The 20920-nt window shown below is 36.8% G+C and overlaps 1 protein-coding gene across 2 annotated transcripts in view; it reads left to right on the forward strand.

The window, feature by feature from the left end:
• Positions 1-20194, forward strand: part of MSL2 (MSL complex subunit 2) — a 30376-nt gene extending 10182 nt beyond the window's left edge. For both annotated transcript variants that reach the window (XM_069565042.1, XM_069565049.1), the window contains exon 2: positions 16825-20194. In XM_069565042.1, coding sequence (XP_069421143.1) covers positions 16825-18416 — 1592 coding nt within the window. In that variant the 3' untranslated portion in view covers positions 18417-20194. The remainder of the gene's footprint in view (positions 1-16824) is intronic.
• The last annotated feature ends 726 nt before the right edge of the window (positions 20195-20920 follow it).

The raw sequence follows: 20920 nt of genomic DNA on the forward strand, positions 1-20920 counted from the left end.
CATAAAATAATTCTGAACATATGGAATATAGATGAGATATATAATGTAATAGTTATAGAATATAGTTGATCAATATCAAGTTGATTTTTAATATTCTGGTCTAATCCTGTCATCTATCATTTCTAGTTATGTTGCTGTTTGGTTTTTCTGCTCTGCATGGGTTATACTTTTCTGCCTTTTTTGCATACCTAGTTAATTTTTTAAAAAATGTATTTTTGGCCATGCCGTGGATGCAGGATGTGGGATCTTAATTTCTCTATCAGAGATTGAACCTTGTGCCCCTTTCGATGGAAGTGTGGATGGAATCTTAACTACAGGACTACCAGGCAAGTCCTTACCTGGTTAATTTTGATTGGATGCTAGATACTGTGACTTGTACCTTGTAGGTAAAATTTTACCTTGTGGGTGGGTGTTTTTCTCCTATTCTTGAGCTTTGTTCTTGAGAATGAGGTTAAGTTACTTGGCAGATAGTTTGACCTTTGATCCTTTTGAAGCTTTTTTTTTTTTTTTTTAAATTAAGGGATAACCAAAGCAGCCTTTGGGGCTGATTTTCTGTACTACTGAGGCAAGAACCTTTTAACTACTCTGATGCCTCATGAATTATGTGGTTTCTCACACTAGGTGGTGGAATTAAAAATTGTTCTGCTGCTTTGCAGTTACAGGTATGGTTCTTTTTGCTCCTTTCTGGAGGTTTTCTCTCCATCCTGGGGTGATTTCCTCTCCATCCTGGGGTGATTTCCTCATACACACGTGCTAATCATTTTTTACTCAGCTGAAGATTTGAAAAGGGCCATGTATGAGTCTGCATTTTTTCACTGTTCAGCGCTCTCATCTCTGGTGTGCTCTGCCCTGAGGCGTTTAGCTGCCTTAGCACCCAGTTCTGTCTTCTCAGCCCAGGGAGACCCCTGGGCCTTGTTTTGCTTCTCTCTCCTTGTGCTGTGGCCTGAACATTATTTCCAGACAGTAAGCTGGGATGGCTTAAGTTGTTTGTTACTCCATCCAGGGATCTGTGGAATCCATTGGACAGTATATGTGGAAGCCATTGTTTTGTCCAGTTTCTGTTTCAATTAGGAGAGTAAGTCTGATAATTCCAATTGGTCTGGAAGCAGAATCAGATTATATTTTGAACCTATGTTGTCCCATACAGTAGCCATTATGTGCTGTGACAATTCTAAATACAGTTCTTTAGTTATACTTGGTTATATTTTAGGTGCTTGGTAGCCACATGTAGTAGGTAACAACTACCTTATTGCATATGTAAAATATTTCCATCATTATGCATAAAACAGTTCTACTGGGACTTCCTTGGTGGTCCAGTGGTTAAGACACTGCACTTCCACTGCAGGGAGCACAGGTTCAGTCTCTGGTTGGGGAACTAAGATGCTGCATACTGTTGGTGGCCAAGAAATAGAAGGAAAAAAAAAAACACCTTAAAATAATGAAAAAGTTCTACTGGACAGTGCTAACACAACTAAAGAAATTAGGTTTATTCCTGAAAGCTGTGGGAGCATTGAAAGATACCTTCAATGTTTTCATCCCAAATTTTGATTTTTAAAACATTGAGTCCTTAAAACATTGTGGACAGATCACTAGAGCTCACCACTGTAGATTTAAAAAACAACTTTCCCAACTCAGTGTTAGTGAATTGGGTTCAAGCAGGTGTTTCACAGTATTCATATAGTAAAGTGAAGTGAAGTGAAAGTTGCTCAGTTGTGTCTGACTCTTTGCAATCCCATGGACTATATAGTCCATGGAATTCTCCAGGTCAGAATGCTGGAGTGGCTAGCCAATCCCTTCTCCAGGAGATCTTCCCAACCCAGGGATTGAACCTAGGTCTCCTGATTGGCAGGCTGATTCTTTACCACTGAGCCACCTGGGAAGACCTCATGTAGTAAAAGGTTTCCATTATTTAAGAAAAGGGAAAATAACTATTTTTCTTCCTTTAAAATGAGGCAATTTGAGATGTCAAATGACTACTGGACCAAATTGTGTGCCATACTAGTGAATAATTTTTCCAAATCGTTCTGTTGTGAGGGTTTTAAATTGTTCCGTTACTTCAGTTCAGTTTAGTTGCTCGGTCATGTCTGACTCTCTGCAACCCCATAGACTGCAGCATGCCAGGCCTCCCTGTCCATCACTAACTCTTGAAGTTTACTCATACTCATGTCCATTGAGTCGGTGATGCCATCCAGCCATCTCATCCTCTGTTATCCCCTTCTCCTCCTGTCTTCAATCTTTCCCAGCATCAGTCTTTTCCAGTGAGTCAGTTCTTTGCATGAGGTGGCCAGGGTATTGGGGAATTTCAGCTTCAGCGTCAGTCCTTCCAATGAATATTCAGGACTGATTTCCTTTAGGATGGACTGGTTGGATCTCCTTGCTGTCCAAGGGACTCTGAAGCGTCTTCTCCAACATCACAGTTCAAAAGCATCAATTCTTCGGTGCTCAGCTTTCTTTTTAGTCCAGCTTTTACATCCATACATGACTACTGGAAAAACCATAGCCTTGACTAGATGGACCTTTATTGGCAAAGTAATGTCTCTGCTTTTTAATATGCTGTCTAGGTTGGTCATTATTTTTCTTCCCAGGAGCAAGCATCTTTTAATTTCATGGCTGCAGTCAATATCTGCAGTGATTTTGGAGCCCAAGAAAATAAAGTCTGTCACTGTTTTCACTATTTCCCTGTCTGTTTGCCATGAAGGGATGGGACCAGATGCCATGATCTTAGTTTTCTGACTGTTGAGTTTTAAGCCAACTTTTTCACTCTCCTCTTTCACTTTCATCAAGAGGCTCTTTAGTTCTTTGCTTTCTGCCATAAGGGTGGTGTCATCTGCCTATCTGAGGTTATTGATATTTCTCCTAACAATCTTGATTCCAGCTTGTGCTTCATCCAGCCCAGCATTTCTCATATTCTGCATATAAGTTAAATAAGTAGGATGACAATATACAGCTTTGACACACTCTTTTTCCCTGTTTGGAACCAGTCTGTTTCAGGTCCAGTTGTCACTTTTGCTTCCTGACCTGCATACGGATTTCTCAAGAGGCAGGTCAGGTGGTCTGGTATTCCCATCTCTAAGAATTTTCCAGAGTTTGTTGTGCTCCACACAGTCAAAGGCTTTGGCATTGTCAATAAAGCAGAAGTAGATATTTTTCTGGAACTCTCTTGCTTTTTCAATGATCCAGTGGATGTTGGATATTCTACTATTTAGTCATGTGTTAATGTCTTATTTATTCTTAGTAATATTGTTTTTGGCCACCTCATGCGAAGAGTTGACTCATTAGGAAAGACTCTGATGCTGGGAGGGATGAGGGGCAGGAGGAGAAGGGGACGACTGAGGATGAGATGGCTGGATGGCATCACGGACTCGATGGACGTGAGTCTGAGTGGACTCCGGGGGATGGTGATGGACAGAGAGGCCTGGTGTGCTGCGATTCATGGGGTCGCAAAGAGTCGGACACGACTGAGCAACTGAACTGAACTGAATATTGTTTTAGTTTTTTTAGTTCTTTGTATATCTACTCAATGGACCATTGGTTAGGGACAAGAAACATTAAGAAAATTAAGTTGCTACTGAAATACTAGGTAACAAGGAACACAAAAACACTGATGATTTTAAGTATCTGGCTCATGATAATTATTGCCCCTCTCTGTAAATTGTCTGTGTTCTGTTAATATCCTGTATGTTAACAGATATAGGTAATTATCCAAAAAGAAATATTAGCAAGAAAAAATAGTGATATATACGTGGATATATTCTCAGTTGCTTCAGTTGTGTCCGACTCTTTGCAACCCCATGGACTGTAGCCTGCCAGGCTCCTCTGTCCATGGGATTCTCCAGGCGAGAATACTGGAGTGGGTTGCCATTTCCTACTCCAGGATATATATATATTTGGCCTTTTATTTTTAGAGAATAAAGACTATGCTTGCTGTGTTACTTGAAGTGTTTGTAAATACCAAACACTTTATCATTTAGTAACAGAACACTAAAAGTTTTTCTAGTGAAAGATGAATTCCAAATACCAAGTCACATTTACAGTTTTGTCCTTGCATAATGTATTAAATTTTAGCCTATTTTTTTTTTAACATTTGTGAGTCTACAAACAAGTCATTTAAAAATAGATATTGGGGGGATGTCCCTGGCAGTCCAGTGATTAGGATGCTGTGCTTCTATTGGGCTTTGACTACGGGGTGCAGGTTGGGGAACTAAGAACCCACATGTTGTGTGGTATGGTCCAAAAATAAAAAAAGATACATTGCCAAAATGCATTTTCTTACATAATTTAAACAAAGCAAGATGTAGTCCTTGTTAATGGGAAGTAAAAATTTGTATGCTTTATTAAAATGAACTCATAGTATAATCTTTGATAATACTCTGATTTAAAAATTTTCTTTTTTGAAACCATTTAATCACATTTCTTAACTGATTAGAAAATTGTCCAGGTTGAAAGATGGCATCAAGGCAAAAAAGGTAAAGTATCTTTAATCCTGGTTGTGGATCAGAATTTGTTAGGAAGCTTATTCAAAATACATATTCCTGGGCAGTCTTGGAGTCAATCTGGAGAAGGCCATCTACATAATTCTAATACTAATCTCTGAATAAGAGTACTGCTGTCTTTGAATTCTCCTTATGTGAGGTTTTATAGGTATACTTTAAAAAATATGTATGTGCCAATAAATTTAATTAATGCCAAATTAAGCAAGGGCTTCCCTGGTGGCTCAGTGGTAAAGAATCCACCTGCCAATGCAGGAGACGCAGAAGATGTGGGTTTGATTCTTGGATTGGGAAGATCCATTTTTTAGGGAAGGAAATGGCAACCCACTCCAGTATTCTTGTCAGGGAAATCCCATGGATTTCGAAGAGGAGCTTGGCAGGCTACAGTCCATGGGGTCATAAAGAATTGGACGCGACTAAACAACAATATTAAGTGAACAAGTTTCTTGACATTTTTCAGTTTTAAGACACTACTGTAGATTTTGGGATACCTTTCCAGGAGGGTATTAAAGCAAACCTATTGCTGCATTTTGGTATAATGAAACACCAGTTTGGGAAATTTGGATCTAGCTTTATATTGATTTATTCAGTTAATGTTTGGTTGTTCAGCTATGAATCAACTGTGCCTGACTAGCCTGCTTTATCTTACTGCTAGTAATTTAATGAGAGATCATCATGGCTTTGCTAAAATATGAAAATAACAGAATATTACAGAAGTGCTTTATAACCACAAAACACTCTATAAAAGTCTCCCCTACATAATTATAAGATAAATGGTGTCTGGCATTCTTTTAATTTCTTACTAGAATGTGAAATGAGGTATGACTTGAGTTTATGACTATGCTGTGGTTTATATATCATCCCTTTAATAATTTATGGTGTTTAGTCTTTTAGTTTATAATGGTAGTTGACTGGGGAAGCCTACTTACCTTGTATCAACTACTAACATCACCAAGAGTATCAGGAAATATTTTTCATAGTTTTACATTGACTAAAGACATAAAAGTTAAAGAAGCTCTGAAGTTTAATTATTCAGATGTTCAGTAAACAGGTTAGCTTGAGTAACATTCATACTTTTAAAATTGCAGTATTTAACAGTTGATTTGCATTTTTCATTACTCAGCAGACTAGTTGTAATCCTTTTTTCCAAAACTGGAAACAGATTTTGTGTCTTTTTTTTTTAACCACCCTCCCCCCACTGCCACTCCCCTGGTGTACATGATTAGTTGTCACTGGTCTGTCAGTAAATTAGTGCTTAGTTATTTAAAGTGATGTAATGAACTTTAAAATAATTACTTGATCAAGCAGCCAAAATACATCTGTCTGTGTCACCATTTTTAGTGATTGATGTATATCTATCATCATACTCCCTGATTTTAAGATGCACCTTTTCTATCATACTGTGAAGTTATGGATATTTGTGCTAGATATTTTAAAGAAAAGTTTACAGGTCTGTAAAATCTAGATGATCAGGGGCTAATGGTGGTTTGGGACATAGCTGCTTGTATATTTAATTAATCAACTAGTAATTTCCTTGAAATTTTAATTTGTTTGGATTTGTTGACTTTTTGAGGCATGTATTTGCTTTTTTTTTTTTAATTTGCTTTTTGCTGCTGCTGCTACTAAGTCACTTCAGTCGTGTTTGACTCTGTGCGACCCCATAGACAGCAGCCTACCAGGCTCCTCTGTCCCTGGGATTCTCCAGGCAAGAACACTGGAGTGGGTTGCCATTTCCTTCTCCAATGCATGAAAGTGAAAAGTGAAAGGGAAGTCACTCAGTCATGTCTGACTCTTAGCGACCCCATGGACTACGCCCACCAGACTCCTCTGTCCATGGGATTGTCCAGGCAAGAGTACTGGAATGGGGTGCCATTGCCTTCTCCGAATTTGCTTTTTAGTCAAAGAGAAATGAATGAGATTAGAGAACTCTCTTAAGACAGCTCCATTTTCGTCTTGATTAAGCAGCTTTTTAGTTTACTACTAAAATAAATTTATGGAAAACTTTAAAGGAACATGTTTTAAGCGCTGCTTAATCAAAAATTTAAAGAAGGAAAACAGACCTGGATAAGCAAGCTCTGCCAAGACGAAAATGGAGCTGTCTTAAGAGGGTTCTCTAATCTCATTCATTTCTCTTTGATTTGTGCTTATTATTCTTCATAGTAGCACTCAAGAATTTTGCCTAATGAAAAGATTTGTAAGAGGTTTAGACTTCAACATATGTTTGAAAAAGGTATATTGGGCACTGGTTTTATAAGACTAGTAACAAGTTTTAAAAACAATAGTTTAAATTGTCTAAAAATTAATTCATCTGTGCTCATTTGCTAAGTGATACATAGGATCTTTTTATGGTATTGTAATTTTTGTTCTTAGTTGAATCCAGATTATTATTCCCATGTGTTATGTATCTAGGAGATCTCTTAATGTTGTTTCAAAACATACCTTACGTCTTTAATTTTGGGGTGTAATTTTGGTGCTGTAATTCAGTGATGTAGAAAGATCCAAGTATTCGTTATTAAATGCACAGTGCTTGGCACAGAGCTGGGCCTTAGAAGTTACTGTTTAAGTGATTAAGGAAAGAGGAATGTTTTTTTAATTGAAGATAGCCTAAACAATTAATTCTTCATTTGGAAGAGGTGAAGAATGGGGATACTTAGATCAGTAGGTTGAATTATGCAAAGATTATTGACCTTTGATTGATTATGCAAAGGTTATTGACATCAGTAGGAGAAGTATATTTTCCTAGTCTTTTTTTTTTTTTTTCTCTTCAGCTGAGACAGTAAAAGAGATGATTTATTTTATACAAGTTACATCTAGCCACAACTTAAGTACAGAACTAGTCCAGAATGTCTCAGGTCCAGGGCAAAGGACCCAAAGGGACTGCTTTGTTACGAGCAAGGTGGGTCTCTGAAAGATGCTCTAGGCGATTAGAATGGCCATAGTGTTCCAGATACATTGAGACAAGTTCTAGATAGTAGGCATGCAGTCCAACAGTTTATACGAGTGTCCTTGGCCCATTGTTTCCTTTGTTTTTTGCTTCTGTGGGTGTACAAGTTTAGTTGGCCTCTGCCTCATCTTTCTTTTGCGCTTTAGCCTGCACATTTCTTCTTCCTCCATTTAACTTGCATGGTGTGGAAGTCTCTCAGGATGATGCTAAGACTGAGAACTCTCCGAGTCTTCATATGTGCCTTGATACTGCTATTGGAGATTGAATCTAGGCTGAATGGATGTAACTCAAAAGTCAGCATAGTTATTCTCACACCACAGGAAGAATAGGGTGTTTGTATATACTGGGGTCCATTAGCATCAATTTAATGCTACTACTAGCTTTACTTTTATAGATGAATTATAATACTTAAGAAAGTGACATTGCTTATAAAACCCAGCTCATCCTAATCATAAGAGTTTAATATGTACATATTTACTTATTTTATATACTTAGTGTTATGTACATAGAACATTTAATATGTATACACATAGTCTTTAGTTAAGATTTCTCATGCTGTAAATTCATAGACTGATATGTAGTCTGGGGTTTTTGTGTTGGGCTGTCTTCACAGAGGAGATAATACAATGCTTTATATTATCATGTATGTTCACTTAAAACATTCAAGATTAACTTTAAAAATAGAGCTTGGTGTATAAGAGAATCCAGGCAGGACTCTTGTAGCTCCAGTTTCTATGCAGTAAAGATTTCCTCACCCTCACAAAACTATTATTGGTCATCCATTCTCCTCTTTGTTTCACTCTTCCTGCCTCTTTCACTGTTCTTACTGCCAGTACCCGTTCCTGTCTTGTATCTCATTCCCTCAAAAGGTTTTATATCTTGTGGTTGTTGATTCTGCTATGGCCCAATTTCAGTAATTACTCTTTTTGATAAGTGAAAACAAAAATTGTCTTGGTGGATGCCATGGATTTAATAGCCGGTGTATGGATGCTACCTGTTATGTAGAAAGAATACTAAGATTGGGAATCAATAGACTAAGCTTCTATTTCTCTTTGCTAGTAACTAGCTATGTAATTGTATAGAAGTCCATCTTGGTTAAAATGAGACTGGAACAAGTTGATTTCCAAGGTCATTTCCAACTCTGATGTGCTTTTTATGATTCATTCATTGAACATTTATTAGGTGCTGGCTTATGTGCCAATACTGGCTTAAAGATACAGAGATAAATAAGTTTCTGGCCTTGAGTAAGTGAGACCTAGTGAATGGTGACAGTATAATGTGATAAGTGCTATATAATAGGATGTGCAAACTCCTTTTTGAATAAAGTGAGGGGCAGCAATTAAGGAAAGCTTCCTCTTGGAGGTCATAATCGAGTCATTTCTTAAAGAGTAAACAGTTTACCATGCAAGGAATGAAGAAGGTCTTTATAGGAAGAGCAAATCACAGAGGAATGAGTAAGCAAGCATTGCTTGTTTTGAAATGGCCAGGTGAGAATAGAGTATGGAGTTTGTGGAGAAAGCGTAATGGTACAAAATTTTTTGGAAAAAGGTGAGTAGGGGCTAGATTCTGAAAGGCCATATGTCATTCCAAAGACTTTGGGTTTCAAAGGTTGCTTGAAGGTGTTTTTAGTTGTTCCTTTGTAAAGTATTTTGTAAAGAAGAAAGATCATCAGATTTGTGTTTTAGAAACATCACTTGCTGGTAGTATGAAAAATGGACTGATGGAAGCAGGTGAAGTTAAGTCAGGAAGATATGCTATAGAGAACCCTTGCAGTATTCAGGATGAGAAATGATGAAGGTCCAACTAAGGCAGTATATTGTTTGGAGTGGGTGTGGGTAGGATGGGCAGTGGGGAGAGAGGGAGAATATTTAAATGTGTAAAGGTGGTAAGTTTGAAATCATGAAAAAATTGGGGCAAGTGAAAATATGCAAGCTTTCATTGAGTTTTATTTTGAAACTTTTATAGAAAATTTCATTATACAAAATAGAACTCTAATATCTCTATCCTTTGAACAGTGGTATTCAAATGTAAAACTTCTGATACACGACAGATCTTGCCGTAGAATCTTAGCATCATTGGAGGATCAATTTTGGATCAATTTTGGAGTTAGATCTTAGATATTTAGTCACTCTATAACTTTAAGAAATGGGCTAGTCATTTTTAAAGGCAGAAATCATAACATTTTTTTAAACTCAAAATTCATCAGATTGGGACAGCTAAAATTACTAATTGTAGTGGTTGTCATGTATACACTACACAAATCCCCACTTTAAGACTGAAGGATTTCATTTTCTTAGTTACTGGGAGTGTTACTGGAGTTGTCAGACCTCCCTGGGAATTGCTGCTGGCTGAAGAGAGACACTCACCCACACTCACCTTCCCTTCCTTGGAGTATCTTGCATCCAAAGACAGTATCTTGCCAGGACAACCTCGAAGAGCCATCTCAGCTTGAGAGCTGTGGGGTTGGTCTGAGGCCTTTGCTGTGATAGATCCTGGCCTAATTTGTTCTTCTGCCCTTTCCTTCCTTGCCTGATAAAGTTTCCACACTCTAACGTCTCACCCAAGAGTTTGAGTGTCTAGGAACTTGATTTCCAACACTGATGAACTTTGAAGGATTAAACATCTGTCGGTTTTTCATGTTTATGAGAAATATTCAGGTAAATGTTGTCACATAATAATGTAATGAAAGGATGGAAAAAAATTATTAATTTGTGTGTGTGTGTTAGTTGCTCAGCTGTGTCCAACTCTTTGTGACCCCATGGACTATAGCCTGCCAGGCTCCTCTGTTTGTAGAATTCTCCAGGCAAGAATACTGGAGTGGGTTGCCGTTCCCTTTCCAGAGGATCTTCCCGACCCAGGGATTGAACATGGCATTGCAGGCAGATTCTTTACCATATGAGCCACAGGAAAAAAAAATTCATTATTAGAACATGTTTTGGGATGGAACAAAAAGGAAAGTAACTTTTATAGTATGGTACACTTTTACCAATGGTATTCTGAAGTGAATTAATTACCAATGGGTTTTTTCAAACTTGGTATCACTTATGAATTTAGAAGAGTTTGCCAAGACTGATCATACCTTGCTTGCTTATACTAAGGAGTTGTGCCTATTCCTTGTACAGAGAAAGGGGCAAGCTGATTTGAAACCTAGTTGTATAGTTTGCTATATTTATTTTGGTGCTGTGGGCCTTTTTCTCAAACTTAGGCTGATTTGTTACTCTTGATGCTGGCAGTGGTTCTTGGTAGAGGTAGGGCATGGCAACAGATATTAGCTTTGGTATATTAATATTGCAAAAGTAGTGGTTTGAATGATCTATGTTAAATATGTTTAATAAAAGGAACATTTTATGACTACCTCAAAAGCCATAAATATGTTTACTGAGAAAATACAACTTCTGAAATTTTTTTTTAATGCCAGAATTAAAGCCCTCTTCTAGGTTTTTAAAATGTTTTCCCTTAAGTTAAACCTAAATTTGGTTTACATTTTATTTATTACATTTATTTAAATAATTAATTTTGTTAGATGTGGTAATAACATTCTGATTACTTAAGGAAATGTACTTTGTAGTGATTTATACTGTTACATAGAGATGAGGGTTGCTGAAATTTGCTTTGAAATACTTAAAGATCAAAAGATGTAGATGAACCAAGTGTGGTATAATCTAGATAATTATTGAATCTGTGTGATAGGTATTTGAAGGCTAATTTTACTACTCTCTGCCTTTGGAACTACTATAATGAAGAGTTTCATAAATTTAAAAGCATTAAAAAATTCTGGTATTGAATATCTTAGTAAATTACCTGCCAATAGTTATGTATTCTCAGAAATTCCCAGAAGGGCTATTATGATAATCTAAAACTAAATCTTAAGTCTCAGATTGCAAATATCTTACTTGAGGATGGGAAAAGTTAAGGAGAGGGAGAGAGAAAAGAATTAGTTACTTTCATTACCGTGAGGAGTAAAAATGAAATTTAATCTCTATCATTTTTAGGGTCAGTGTAGCATCATTTAGTATTAGGGCACATGATATCATTTAGTTACAGGACAACTTGAATTATGTAAAGGAACGTAATTCCTATGATGTATTGCTGATTAAGAATTCAGGTCAGTGCAGTGAGAAATCCTTTTGTCATGAACAATCAATTTTTAAGATCTGAAGATGTGTATTTTTGAGCAAGTCTTTTTGTGCATGAGTATGAAACTGGATGTAAGCTAAGCAAGTTAAACCTCTTCCCAAATACTTCCCAGTTTTTATGGTACAGTCTACCAGTAAGTGACACACTTCCTCTTAATGCAAATTGCCCCTCCATTTTACTTTCTAGGGCAAGATGTATTTTTACCATTTAAAAAGTGTTATTTGATATTTCTTAATTTTGCAGGGAGGAGTTTCCTTAGGGATATATAGTAAGTATATGGTTAACATTTGGTTCTAGGAAGCCCTTGAACTTTTTCTTCCTTCCTTGTAACATTGGAGCTGCCTTCCTTGTGAAGTGTAAAGAGAACCCTCTGGGAAGCTTTTGAGTATTAGGATACTTAACTGAGTGCGTGAAACAAGTTTGCCAATAGGCATCTTCAATAGTAGATTAAAATTTCAAATATCTTCGTTGAGGAATGGTTGGGCAATCCAACAGGTAATACGTGTCTACATGGCAGAAGTTCTTAAGAACTCAGTGGTGGTAGAATTATGAATTAATAAAGGATAGTTTTTGTGTTTTCTAGCCTGTTTTAAGTTCTCAGGATTAGGCATAGTCTAAAACCTCATCAAAGAACACAAATGATGTGTAGAGGGTAAGTCCTTTAAAGGTGATGGGTAGCTCATGATTAACATGACTGGTGAAAAGAAAATCAGTGATGGAATGAGGGCAAGAGATAATCCTTACTTTTCACTTAGCTTGTACCATTTGCAAATCATTGTTGAGTTGCTAAGTTGTGTCCGACTCTTGTGACCTCATAGACTGTAGCCTGCAGGCTTCTCTGTGACCTCATAGACTGTAGCCTGCAGGCTTCTCTGTCCATGGATTTTTTAGGCAGGAATACTGAAGTGGGTTGCCATTTCCTTTTCCAGGGGATCATTCCAACCCAGGGATTGAACCTGCATCTCCTGCATTAGCAGATGGATTCTTTACCTCTGACCCACCAGGGGAGCCCTTAAAATGATACTCAAATTATGTCATTCTTCATTAGTTATATTATTCCTATAAAGTGAAACTTCTCATCTATGGTTTGGTTATTTAGTGGTTTAGCACATATATAGGTAAGTCAGAATAAACACTTGCTTCTTGCTCTTTGTTGTTGCTGTTGTTTAACCCCCTTCTCTAGGGGATCTTCCCGACTTGGGGATCGAACCTGAGTCTCCTGTATTGCAGCGGATTCTTGTAGTGTGGAGCCGCTGGGGAAGCTCTTTCTTTTTATTTACCAGTTTCCAAACTTAATGAGCAGGTTCACTAGCATCCTGAAACTGATTTTCTCCCTTTTTAAAAAAATGAACTCTAGAGATTTGAACTTTTTTAGGTGTGCTTTTACATTCCATTGCATTTATGCATGCTCAGATTTTCTCATCTTTGGTCACTGGAAGTCTGTTCAGGTTTGCTCCTGAGTCTCTTTAAACATTATCCTGATCTTTGATAGTTTCCTTGTGAAATTCCTAGCATAAGGTAATCAGAATTTACCTCTTCTAATTTATGTCACAGATTTAGAAGCCAGCATTTGCCCTGATCCCTTTGAACAGAAAGTTGTTTTTCAGCATCATTAGTTCATTGCTGCTGTGGTTGGTTCCTCTTTCCATCCCTTTTCAGTGTATAGTGCTAGGAAATATGTATGTCTGAGATAAAAACTTAAGTTCATATTGATAAATCCAATTGAAATTCAGGACTACCGAATTTTTAATTTTAACTTTCATATCTTACGACATTTTCCTCCTTCTTACTAAAAAAATCAGGATTTTCAAGGACGTCAACATTTACTTTATCCCACAATTAGACACTGTCATTTTATGGTAACTATCAACACTACCAGCAACAAATATAATTTCTGAAAACAAAACAAGGATATAAGGATTAGAGTCAGTTTTCTGTTTTAAAGTTTAATATTTGAAATGGTTAACTGAAATGGTTATACCATCAATTTGATAAATTACAGTTGTTTTGCTTTTGATTTATAAGAGTTTCCTTTAAATTTATATAATTATGTAAAATATTTACATGATTTGCAAGTTAAAAGTTACAAAACAGTTTAAACCCAGAATGCTGCTGCTGCTAAGTCACTTCAGCAGGCTCCCCCGTAGACTAGTGCTATCCCAGGTCATTTCACTTTGTTCAGTCTCCCCTTCTCAAGAGGGCAACATATTTTATTTTTTAGCTTTATCCTTTTAAGTGTGTACACATCTCTCTCTATTCATATTTTCTATACTTTTCCTTAGATTAAGTCAAGGGTACCTTAAAGGATTCCTGCATTGGATGGAAAGCAGGTTGAACTCTGTAACTACAGAGGCCTTGCCTTAAGGTGTTTTAATTTATTTTTTAAAGTGCTGTTGCAGTCATCACCACGAAATGATGTTAGAACATTTTAATCACCCCAAAAGTTCCATTGAGCCTACTTAAAATTAACTCCTGCTTCTGCCCCTAGACCCGGGCAACCACTATTTCTGCTTTCCTGTCATTTCTAGACATTTTATATAATTGTTGTGCTTAGTTGCTCAGTCTTGTCTGACTCTTTGCAACCCTTTGGACTGTAGCCCGCCAGGCTCCTCTGTCTGTGGGGTTTTCCAGGCACGAATACTGGAGTAGGTTACTATTTCCTTCTCCAGGGGAATCTTCCTGACCCGGGGATTGAAGCAGCATCTCTTGTGTCTCCTGCATTGCAGGCAGATTCTTTACCTTCTGAGCCGTCAGGGGAGCCCTTTGGGTCTTCAGGGAAGCCATTATATAAATGGGATAATACAACAATGTATGCTTTTGCATCTGCCTTCTTTCACTTAACGTAATATTTCTGAAGTTCATCATGATGTGGCATGTACCAATAGTTCTCATAAATGCTAAGCATTATTCTTTTGTATGAATATATCACATTTTGTTTTTTCTTTAGTTGATGGACACTTGGATTGTTTTTGTCTGTTATTAATAATGGGCTTTCCTGATAGCTCAGTTGGTAAAAAATCTGCCTGCGATGTAGGAGACCCTGGTTTGATTCCTGGGTCGGGAAGATCCCCTGGAGAAGGGATAGGTTACCCACTCCAGTATTCTTGGGCTTTCCTTGTGACTTAGCTGGTAAAGAATCTGCCTGCAGTGCGGGAGACCTGGGTTCAATCCTATTCACAAACATCTCTTTATATGCATGTATGTCATTTGTTTTTGAGTAGGCTCCTAGGAGTAAAATTGCTGCTTTATAAGTGTATGTTTAACTTTTAAAGAAACTACCAGATTGTTTCCCAGTGTGATTTATCATTTTATAGTCTTACCATTGATACAGAAGGGTTCTGATTTCTCCACATTTTGGTCAACTCTTGATATTATCTGTCATTTTGAGTTTATCCATACTAGTAGGTGTATAGCAGTATGTCATACTTTTAATAATATATTTGGCATATTTTTATATGCTTATTAAATATTCATGTTTTATTTAGTGAGATGTTTATTCAAATTTTGTTTGATTTTTAAATTGAATTGTCTTATTGATGTATATGAAGTTTTTAAAATATCATGTTATAAGTTCTTTATCAGATGTATGGTTTGCAAATATTTTTCTCTCATCAATCTGTGGATTATCTTCTTGTTTTCTTAATAGTGACTTCTGAAGCACAAGTATTTTTAGTTTTTGAATATGTGTTCAAAAACTGTTCACAGTTCACAGTTTTTCTTTTTATGCATTTGATGACACATCTGACAGTGCCCAACCCAAAGTCACAGTTTTTTTTCCATTTTCTTCTGCTTCTGACGTTCAGCATAGATTTATGTCTGTGAACTACTTCTGAGTTAGTATTTGTGTCCTGAATGAACCCTCTTCCATCTTAGTGGCTTCCTATTCTAACAGGGTAAACACTGATGGAGCTGGGTGGTTGGGGAGCCCCAGAGCAGAACCCCACAGATCCCCACTGTCCTCACTTGAGATTCAGCAGGTTCACACATAAATGCTTCTCAGATGGTTTTATGTCTTTGGTTGTGAAAATGACTCTTTGTCAAAAATTTTCAGGTTTATAGTTGCTTTTAAGGGAGAGGGTTTGCTGATTTCACCATCTATAACCAGAAGTACCTTCTGTCTCAATCTTAATTATATAATGTTTATGAGAAAACAAATGCTGCTTTGAGTTCATTATTATTTGTCCTGAATTGGAAACCAGTGAACAGTTGTTTCTCTGGGGACTAAGGGTAGAGATAGGGACTGAATCTAGTTGTTTTCCCCTTTCTGATTCATTTTGTATAGGTCATTTATAATTTAGGAGTTATATCAAGTTGAGTAATCACTTTCACTCCCCCCCCCACTTTCACTTTTATATTATATTGCTGTACTTGGGATACTTGACCATGGTCATTTTCTATTCTGACAGAAAATTTTGAGCCCAATATTAAATTCTTTCATTTTTTTAAGCTATATTTAAATGTAGTTCTTTTTTGTTGTTATTGTATTTTGATCTTCTGTAAAAGGATTTAGTAGTATTTCCTTTTTTTAAATAAATGAATATAGTTCTTTTTCATCGTAACTATATTCTAGTCATCTTTTTTCTAGTTTATGATTAGTATATACAGTAACATGGTTTGCAGTTATACTTTTTTCGTGAAGACACTTTTGTACTGAGTAGTAGTGAATACCCTCAAACAATGTCTGATGAGGCAAGGACTAACCTTTTTTTGGGGCCTTGTTTATCTATCCACAAGGCCTCAAAAAATTTCCAGGAAATAATTGGCTTGTCATTACCTAACTGAATCTTTCGGATAAAACAAAACATTCAGTTTAAGGAAGGGAAATGAGTAAGAATAAGAATAGGGATTAACTCTTGCTCTTATCTTTTTCCGGGTCTAGACAGTTGTTGCAGTAGGTCCAGGTCCCAAGGGTTATAAGCCTGGTTTGTACTTTTAGTGACTGATCTCCACCTCTTTATAGCCTTTGGAGAAGAGAGTAAGAAAGTGAACCAGAATATATACCATTTTGGGGGAGAAACAGACAGAGGAGGATTGTTTGAAATAAAGAAATGGGGAATGTAGCATGGAAATGAAGTGAGCTATTGAGTATTTTTCTGTTTCCTGTAAGATACGCTTTTTGTATTGTTTTGTTATCTGGTCTGGTGAGTTTAATCCATTTTAATTTTAATAGATTACTTATAATCTCAACTTCAGTATATGAAATTATAAATTTATTTTACTAAAATTTTTGCTTTCCTCCTTTTTCCCTCTTAGGACATTTGCTACAAGATCCTATTGCACCCACCAACTCAACCTGCCAACACTATGTCTGCAAAAGTTGTAAAGGCAAGAAAATGATGATGAAACCTTCATGTAGCTGGTGCAAAGACTATGAGCAGTTTGAGGAAAACAAGCAGTTAAGCATCCTAGTGAACTGCTACAAAAAACTATGTGAATATATAACACAGACTGCATTGGCACGGGATATAATAGAAGCAGTCGACTGTTCTTCTGATATTTTGGCTTTGCTTAATGATGGATCCTTGTTTGGTGAGGAGACGGAAAAACCCTCAGATTCATCCTTTACTTTGTGTTTGACACATTCCCCCTTACCTTCAACCTCAGAACCCACAACTGATCCTCAAGCTAGTTTATCTCCAATATCTGAAAGTACCCTCAGCATTGCTATTGGCAGTTCTGTTATCAATGGTTTGCCTACTTACAATGGGCTTTCAATAGATAGATTTGGTATAAATATTCCTTCACCTGAACATTCAAATACAATTGATGTATGTAACACTGTTGACATAAAAACTGAAGATCTATCTGACAGTTTGCCACCTGTCTGTGACACGGTAGCCTCTGACTTATGTTCCACAGGCATTGATATTTGCAGTTTCAGTGAAGATATAAAACCTGGTGACTCTCTGTTATTGAGTGTTGAGGAAGTACTCCGAAGCTTAGAAACTGTTTCAAACACAGAAGTTTGTTGCCCTAATTTGCAGCCCAACTTGGAAGCCACTGTATCCAATGGACCGTTTCTGCAGCTTTCTTCCCAATCTCTTAGCCATAATGTTTTTATGTCCACCAGTCCTGCACTTCATGGGTTATCGTGTACAGCAGCAACTCCGAAGGTAGCAAAACTGAATAGAAAACGATCCAGGTCAGAAAGTGACAGTGAGAAAGTTCAACCACTTCCAATTTCTACCATTATCCGAGGCCCGACATTGGGGGCATCTGCTCCTGTGACAGTGAAACGGGAGAGCAAAATTTCTCTTCAGCCTATAGCAACTGTTCCCAATGGAGGCACAACACCCAAAATCAGCAAAACTGTGCTTTTATCTACTAAAAGCATGAAAAAGAGTCATGAACATGGATCCAAGAAATCTCACTCTAAAACCAAGCCAGGTATTCTTAAAAAAGACAAAACAGTAAAGGAAAAGATTCCCAGTCATCATTTTATGCCAGGAAGTCCTACCAAGACTGTGTATAAAAAGCCCCAGGAAAAGAAAGGGTGTAAATGTGGGCGTGCTACTCAAAATCCAAGTGTTCTTACATGTCGCGGCCAACGCTGCCCTTGCTACTCTAACCGCAAAGCCTGCTTAGATTGTATATGTCGTGGCTGCCAAAACTCCTATATGGCCAATGGGGAGAAGAAGCTGGAGGCATTTGCTGTGCCAGAAAAGGCTTTGGAGCAGACCAGGCTCACTTTGGGCATTAATGTGACTAGCATTGCTGTGCGCAATGCTAGTACCAGCACCAGTGTAATTAATGTCACAGGGTCCCCAGTAACGACGTTTTTAGCTGCCAGTACACATGATGATAAAAGTTTGGATGAAGCTATAGACATGAGATTCGACTGTTAAATCAGTGGGTCTTTAAACCTACCTCTGGTAGGAAAATAGCTACAGTTTTACGGCAGCTATGGTTTTGTTGGTTTAACTTGCCGGAGCTCCTGCATATAGATCACTTGTATCAAGTGTTTTCATTGCTAAGTTATATGTGTTAGTGTCGGGGAAATAGTTTGCAGATAATGGAGGAGTAACCCTACAACTATATGTCCTTAGTTCTTACAGAACCTCATAGTTTGAGAACAAATGCTGATGCAACTGATTTATACAAGATGAACTTTGGCAAGGAAAATAACATTAACCTCATTGTTTATGGTCATGCTTTGTGCATAATCAAAGTTTATGATTAAATGTAAGGAAGTGGTATCTAGTCAGTCCATAAGGATTGTGCTCTTATTTTGTGGAAAAGTAGCCATTAGTTTGTTCAGGAGACTCAGTGCTACATTCAGATGCCATTGATGTTTCTCCTGTTGAAAAGCTGATGTGTCCAGCTCAACCTTTGTACTGACATAATACCATTTCTGATCATGAAAATTGGCTACTGGTGTATGTAGCAGTTTTTAAATCAGCAGTATTATGAAAGAAAATTTGCCCCTCATTAGAATGTTGAAAAAAATCTGTCTTTTAAAAGTGAACAAACTGAAATTCTGTCAGACTGTGGATATTTAGCCGTTCATGCCACAAAACTCTGCTGAGTTGAATCCCACTTTTAGTTAAGTCTGACTCATTTCTAGGGGAAAAACTCAAAATCTTTCCTTCACTTTGAGCAATGTTCTGATTAGATAAATGAAGTGGAGAAGAGTAGTTTTAATCTGAAGGTAATTGAATTTAGACTATACTATGTGACAGAATTTTAAAAAATTATACAAATGTTTTATTTAGAAATTGGGATTTACTTAAAATAATTTTGGAATAATGCTCCAAAACTTACTCAGATTTATGCATTATACCTATTGCCACTGGCCACTTCAAAGTGATTTTTTGTTTCCTCTAATAGTTTGCCGCAGACTTTAGTTTGGAGATGCTTTTTTCCTTTTTTTTTTTTTAATAGGGTGCTATTCGTTGTGGAGACTTCTTTATAGAGGCCGAATAAAAATGCCTTTTTATGAAGCCTGTTCATTTAGGTAGGTTTGAAGCTAGTTGGGTTTTCTTTAGAATAATCTTTTGCATGTAAAGCACAAACTATGTTTCAGTTTAAATCTTTGTCTTCCCTGTAATTTTTATGGGGGAGATAAATGAGTCACAAACATTCTGTTGAAGGGAAATCTAGTCAGTTGCTTGAAAGAGCACACACAGCCCAAATAAAACAAGGACTGACTAGGTTGTAAAGAAATGACTTTATGATTTAAAAGAAGAGTTGCTGCTTTGACAGTGCTTATTTAAAGAAAAATACTGCTGGAAAAATTTCAGTTTCTACTACGTTCACCATCTTTTCTGAGATCTGACATATGCTGAAGTTATGTTTTGATTTGGCACACAGCATGTTCAATGATGGTTACTCACCTAGTACAAGACATGGAGAAGAAACCTTTGGACACAGAGCAGATGACACCTCCTTCTGTTTTGTAGTGTATCCTGGTGTCATTTTCTGTGAATGTGGTCAGGTAGAGTTGTTTTTGTTGTTGTTGGGCTTTTTTTTTTTTTTTTTTTTTTGTCTCTTTTGGTGGGGTGGGGGTGGGCTAAAGCCATAGGAAGAAAAATGTGATGTATGTGTCCAGTATGTACTATTTTGTTTTTGTTTTGCAAGAAGAGTTGAACTATTTTTGATAACAAGAGTAAATGGTGGAAAATGCTTCTTAGTTGTCTTGTCTTTATTTGCTTTCCAAGTTTTGGAATTTTATTTAATTCCTCTGAGTGTTAGCAGTGTCTTATGAAACATGTATTTGCCTAAAGTTTGTAACAGTTTTACATTGGACGCAGATGCCCTGCTATATAAACTTGTAAATCTGTTCTTTATTCACTAATGATCACTGCAAAAATGACTAGAAATAATGAGATTGTACACATGGATGATTAGAATATATTTTGCAAATCTCCCAAACTTTCCTAATATTATGATCTTAAATATTCCTTGAGTACTTTATTGCTTCCCAAGTTTGATAATCTTAGTTTCGTGTTTTTTGATGCATGGGAGGTTGGCAATATAGACAAAGTGAAAATCATTAGTATGTGAGGGCCTTGATTGTTATGTAATATTGCCAATGATGAATTCAGGTTGTTTTTAGCACAAGTTTCTCTTTTTTATTCTGGTATTCTCACTGCCACACTTTTGGAAACCTGTATTACACCTTAAATCTATCAATAAATGTTAGTTTTCTAATTCTATGTTGTAGAATACTGAGGAATTTGGGATAGCATGCTTTGAATGGCCTGTATTATGTACATTTGGGGAAGAGTAATTAATTACTGTGCCTTGATTTTTATGTTGTTTTTCATTATATGGTGAATTACTTTTAGGAGTGCTGACCAATGGCTAATGATGGATAATTGAGAAATTATTACTGAAGTAACTGGATTTA

Source organism: Ovis canadensis, chromosome 1, assembly GCF_042477335.2.
Source record: "Ovis canadensis isolate MfBH-ARS-UI-01 breed Bighorn chromosome 1, ARS-UI_OviCan_v2, whole genome shotgun sequence".
NCBI classification, from domain to species: domain Eukaryota; kingdom Metazoa; phylum Chordata; class Mammalia; order Artiodactyla; family Bovidae; genus Ovis; species Ovis canadensis.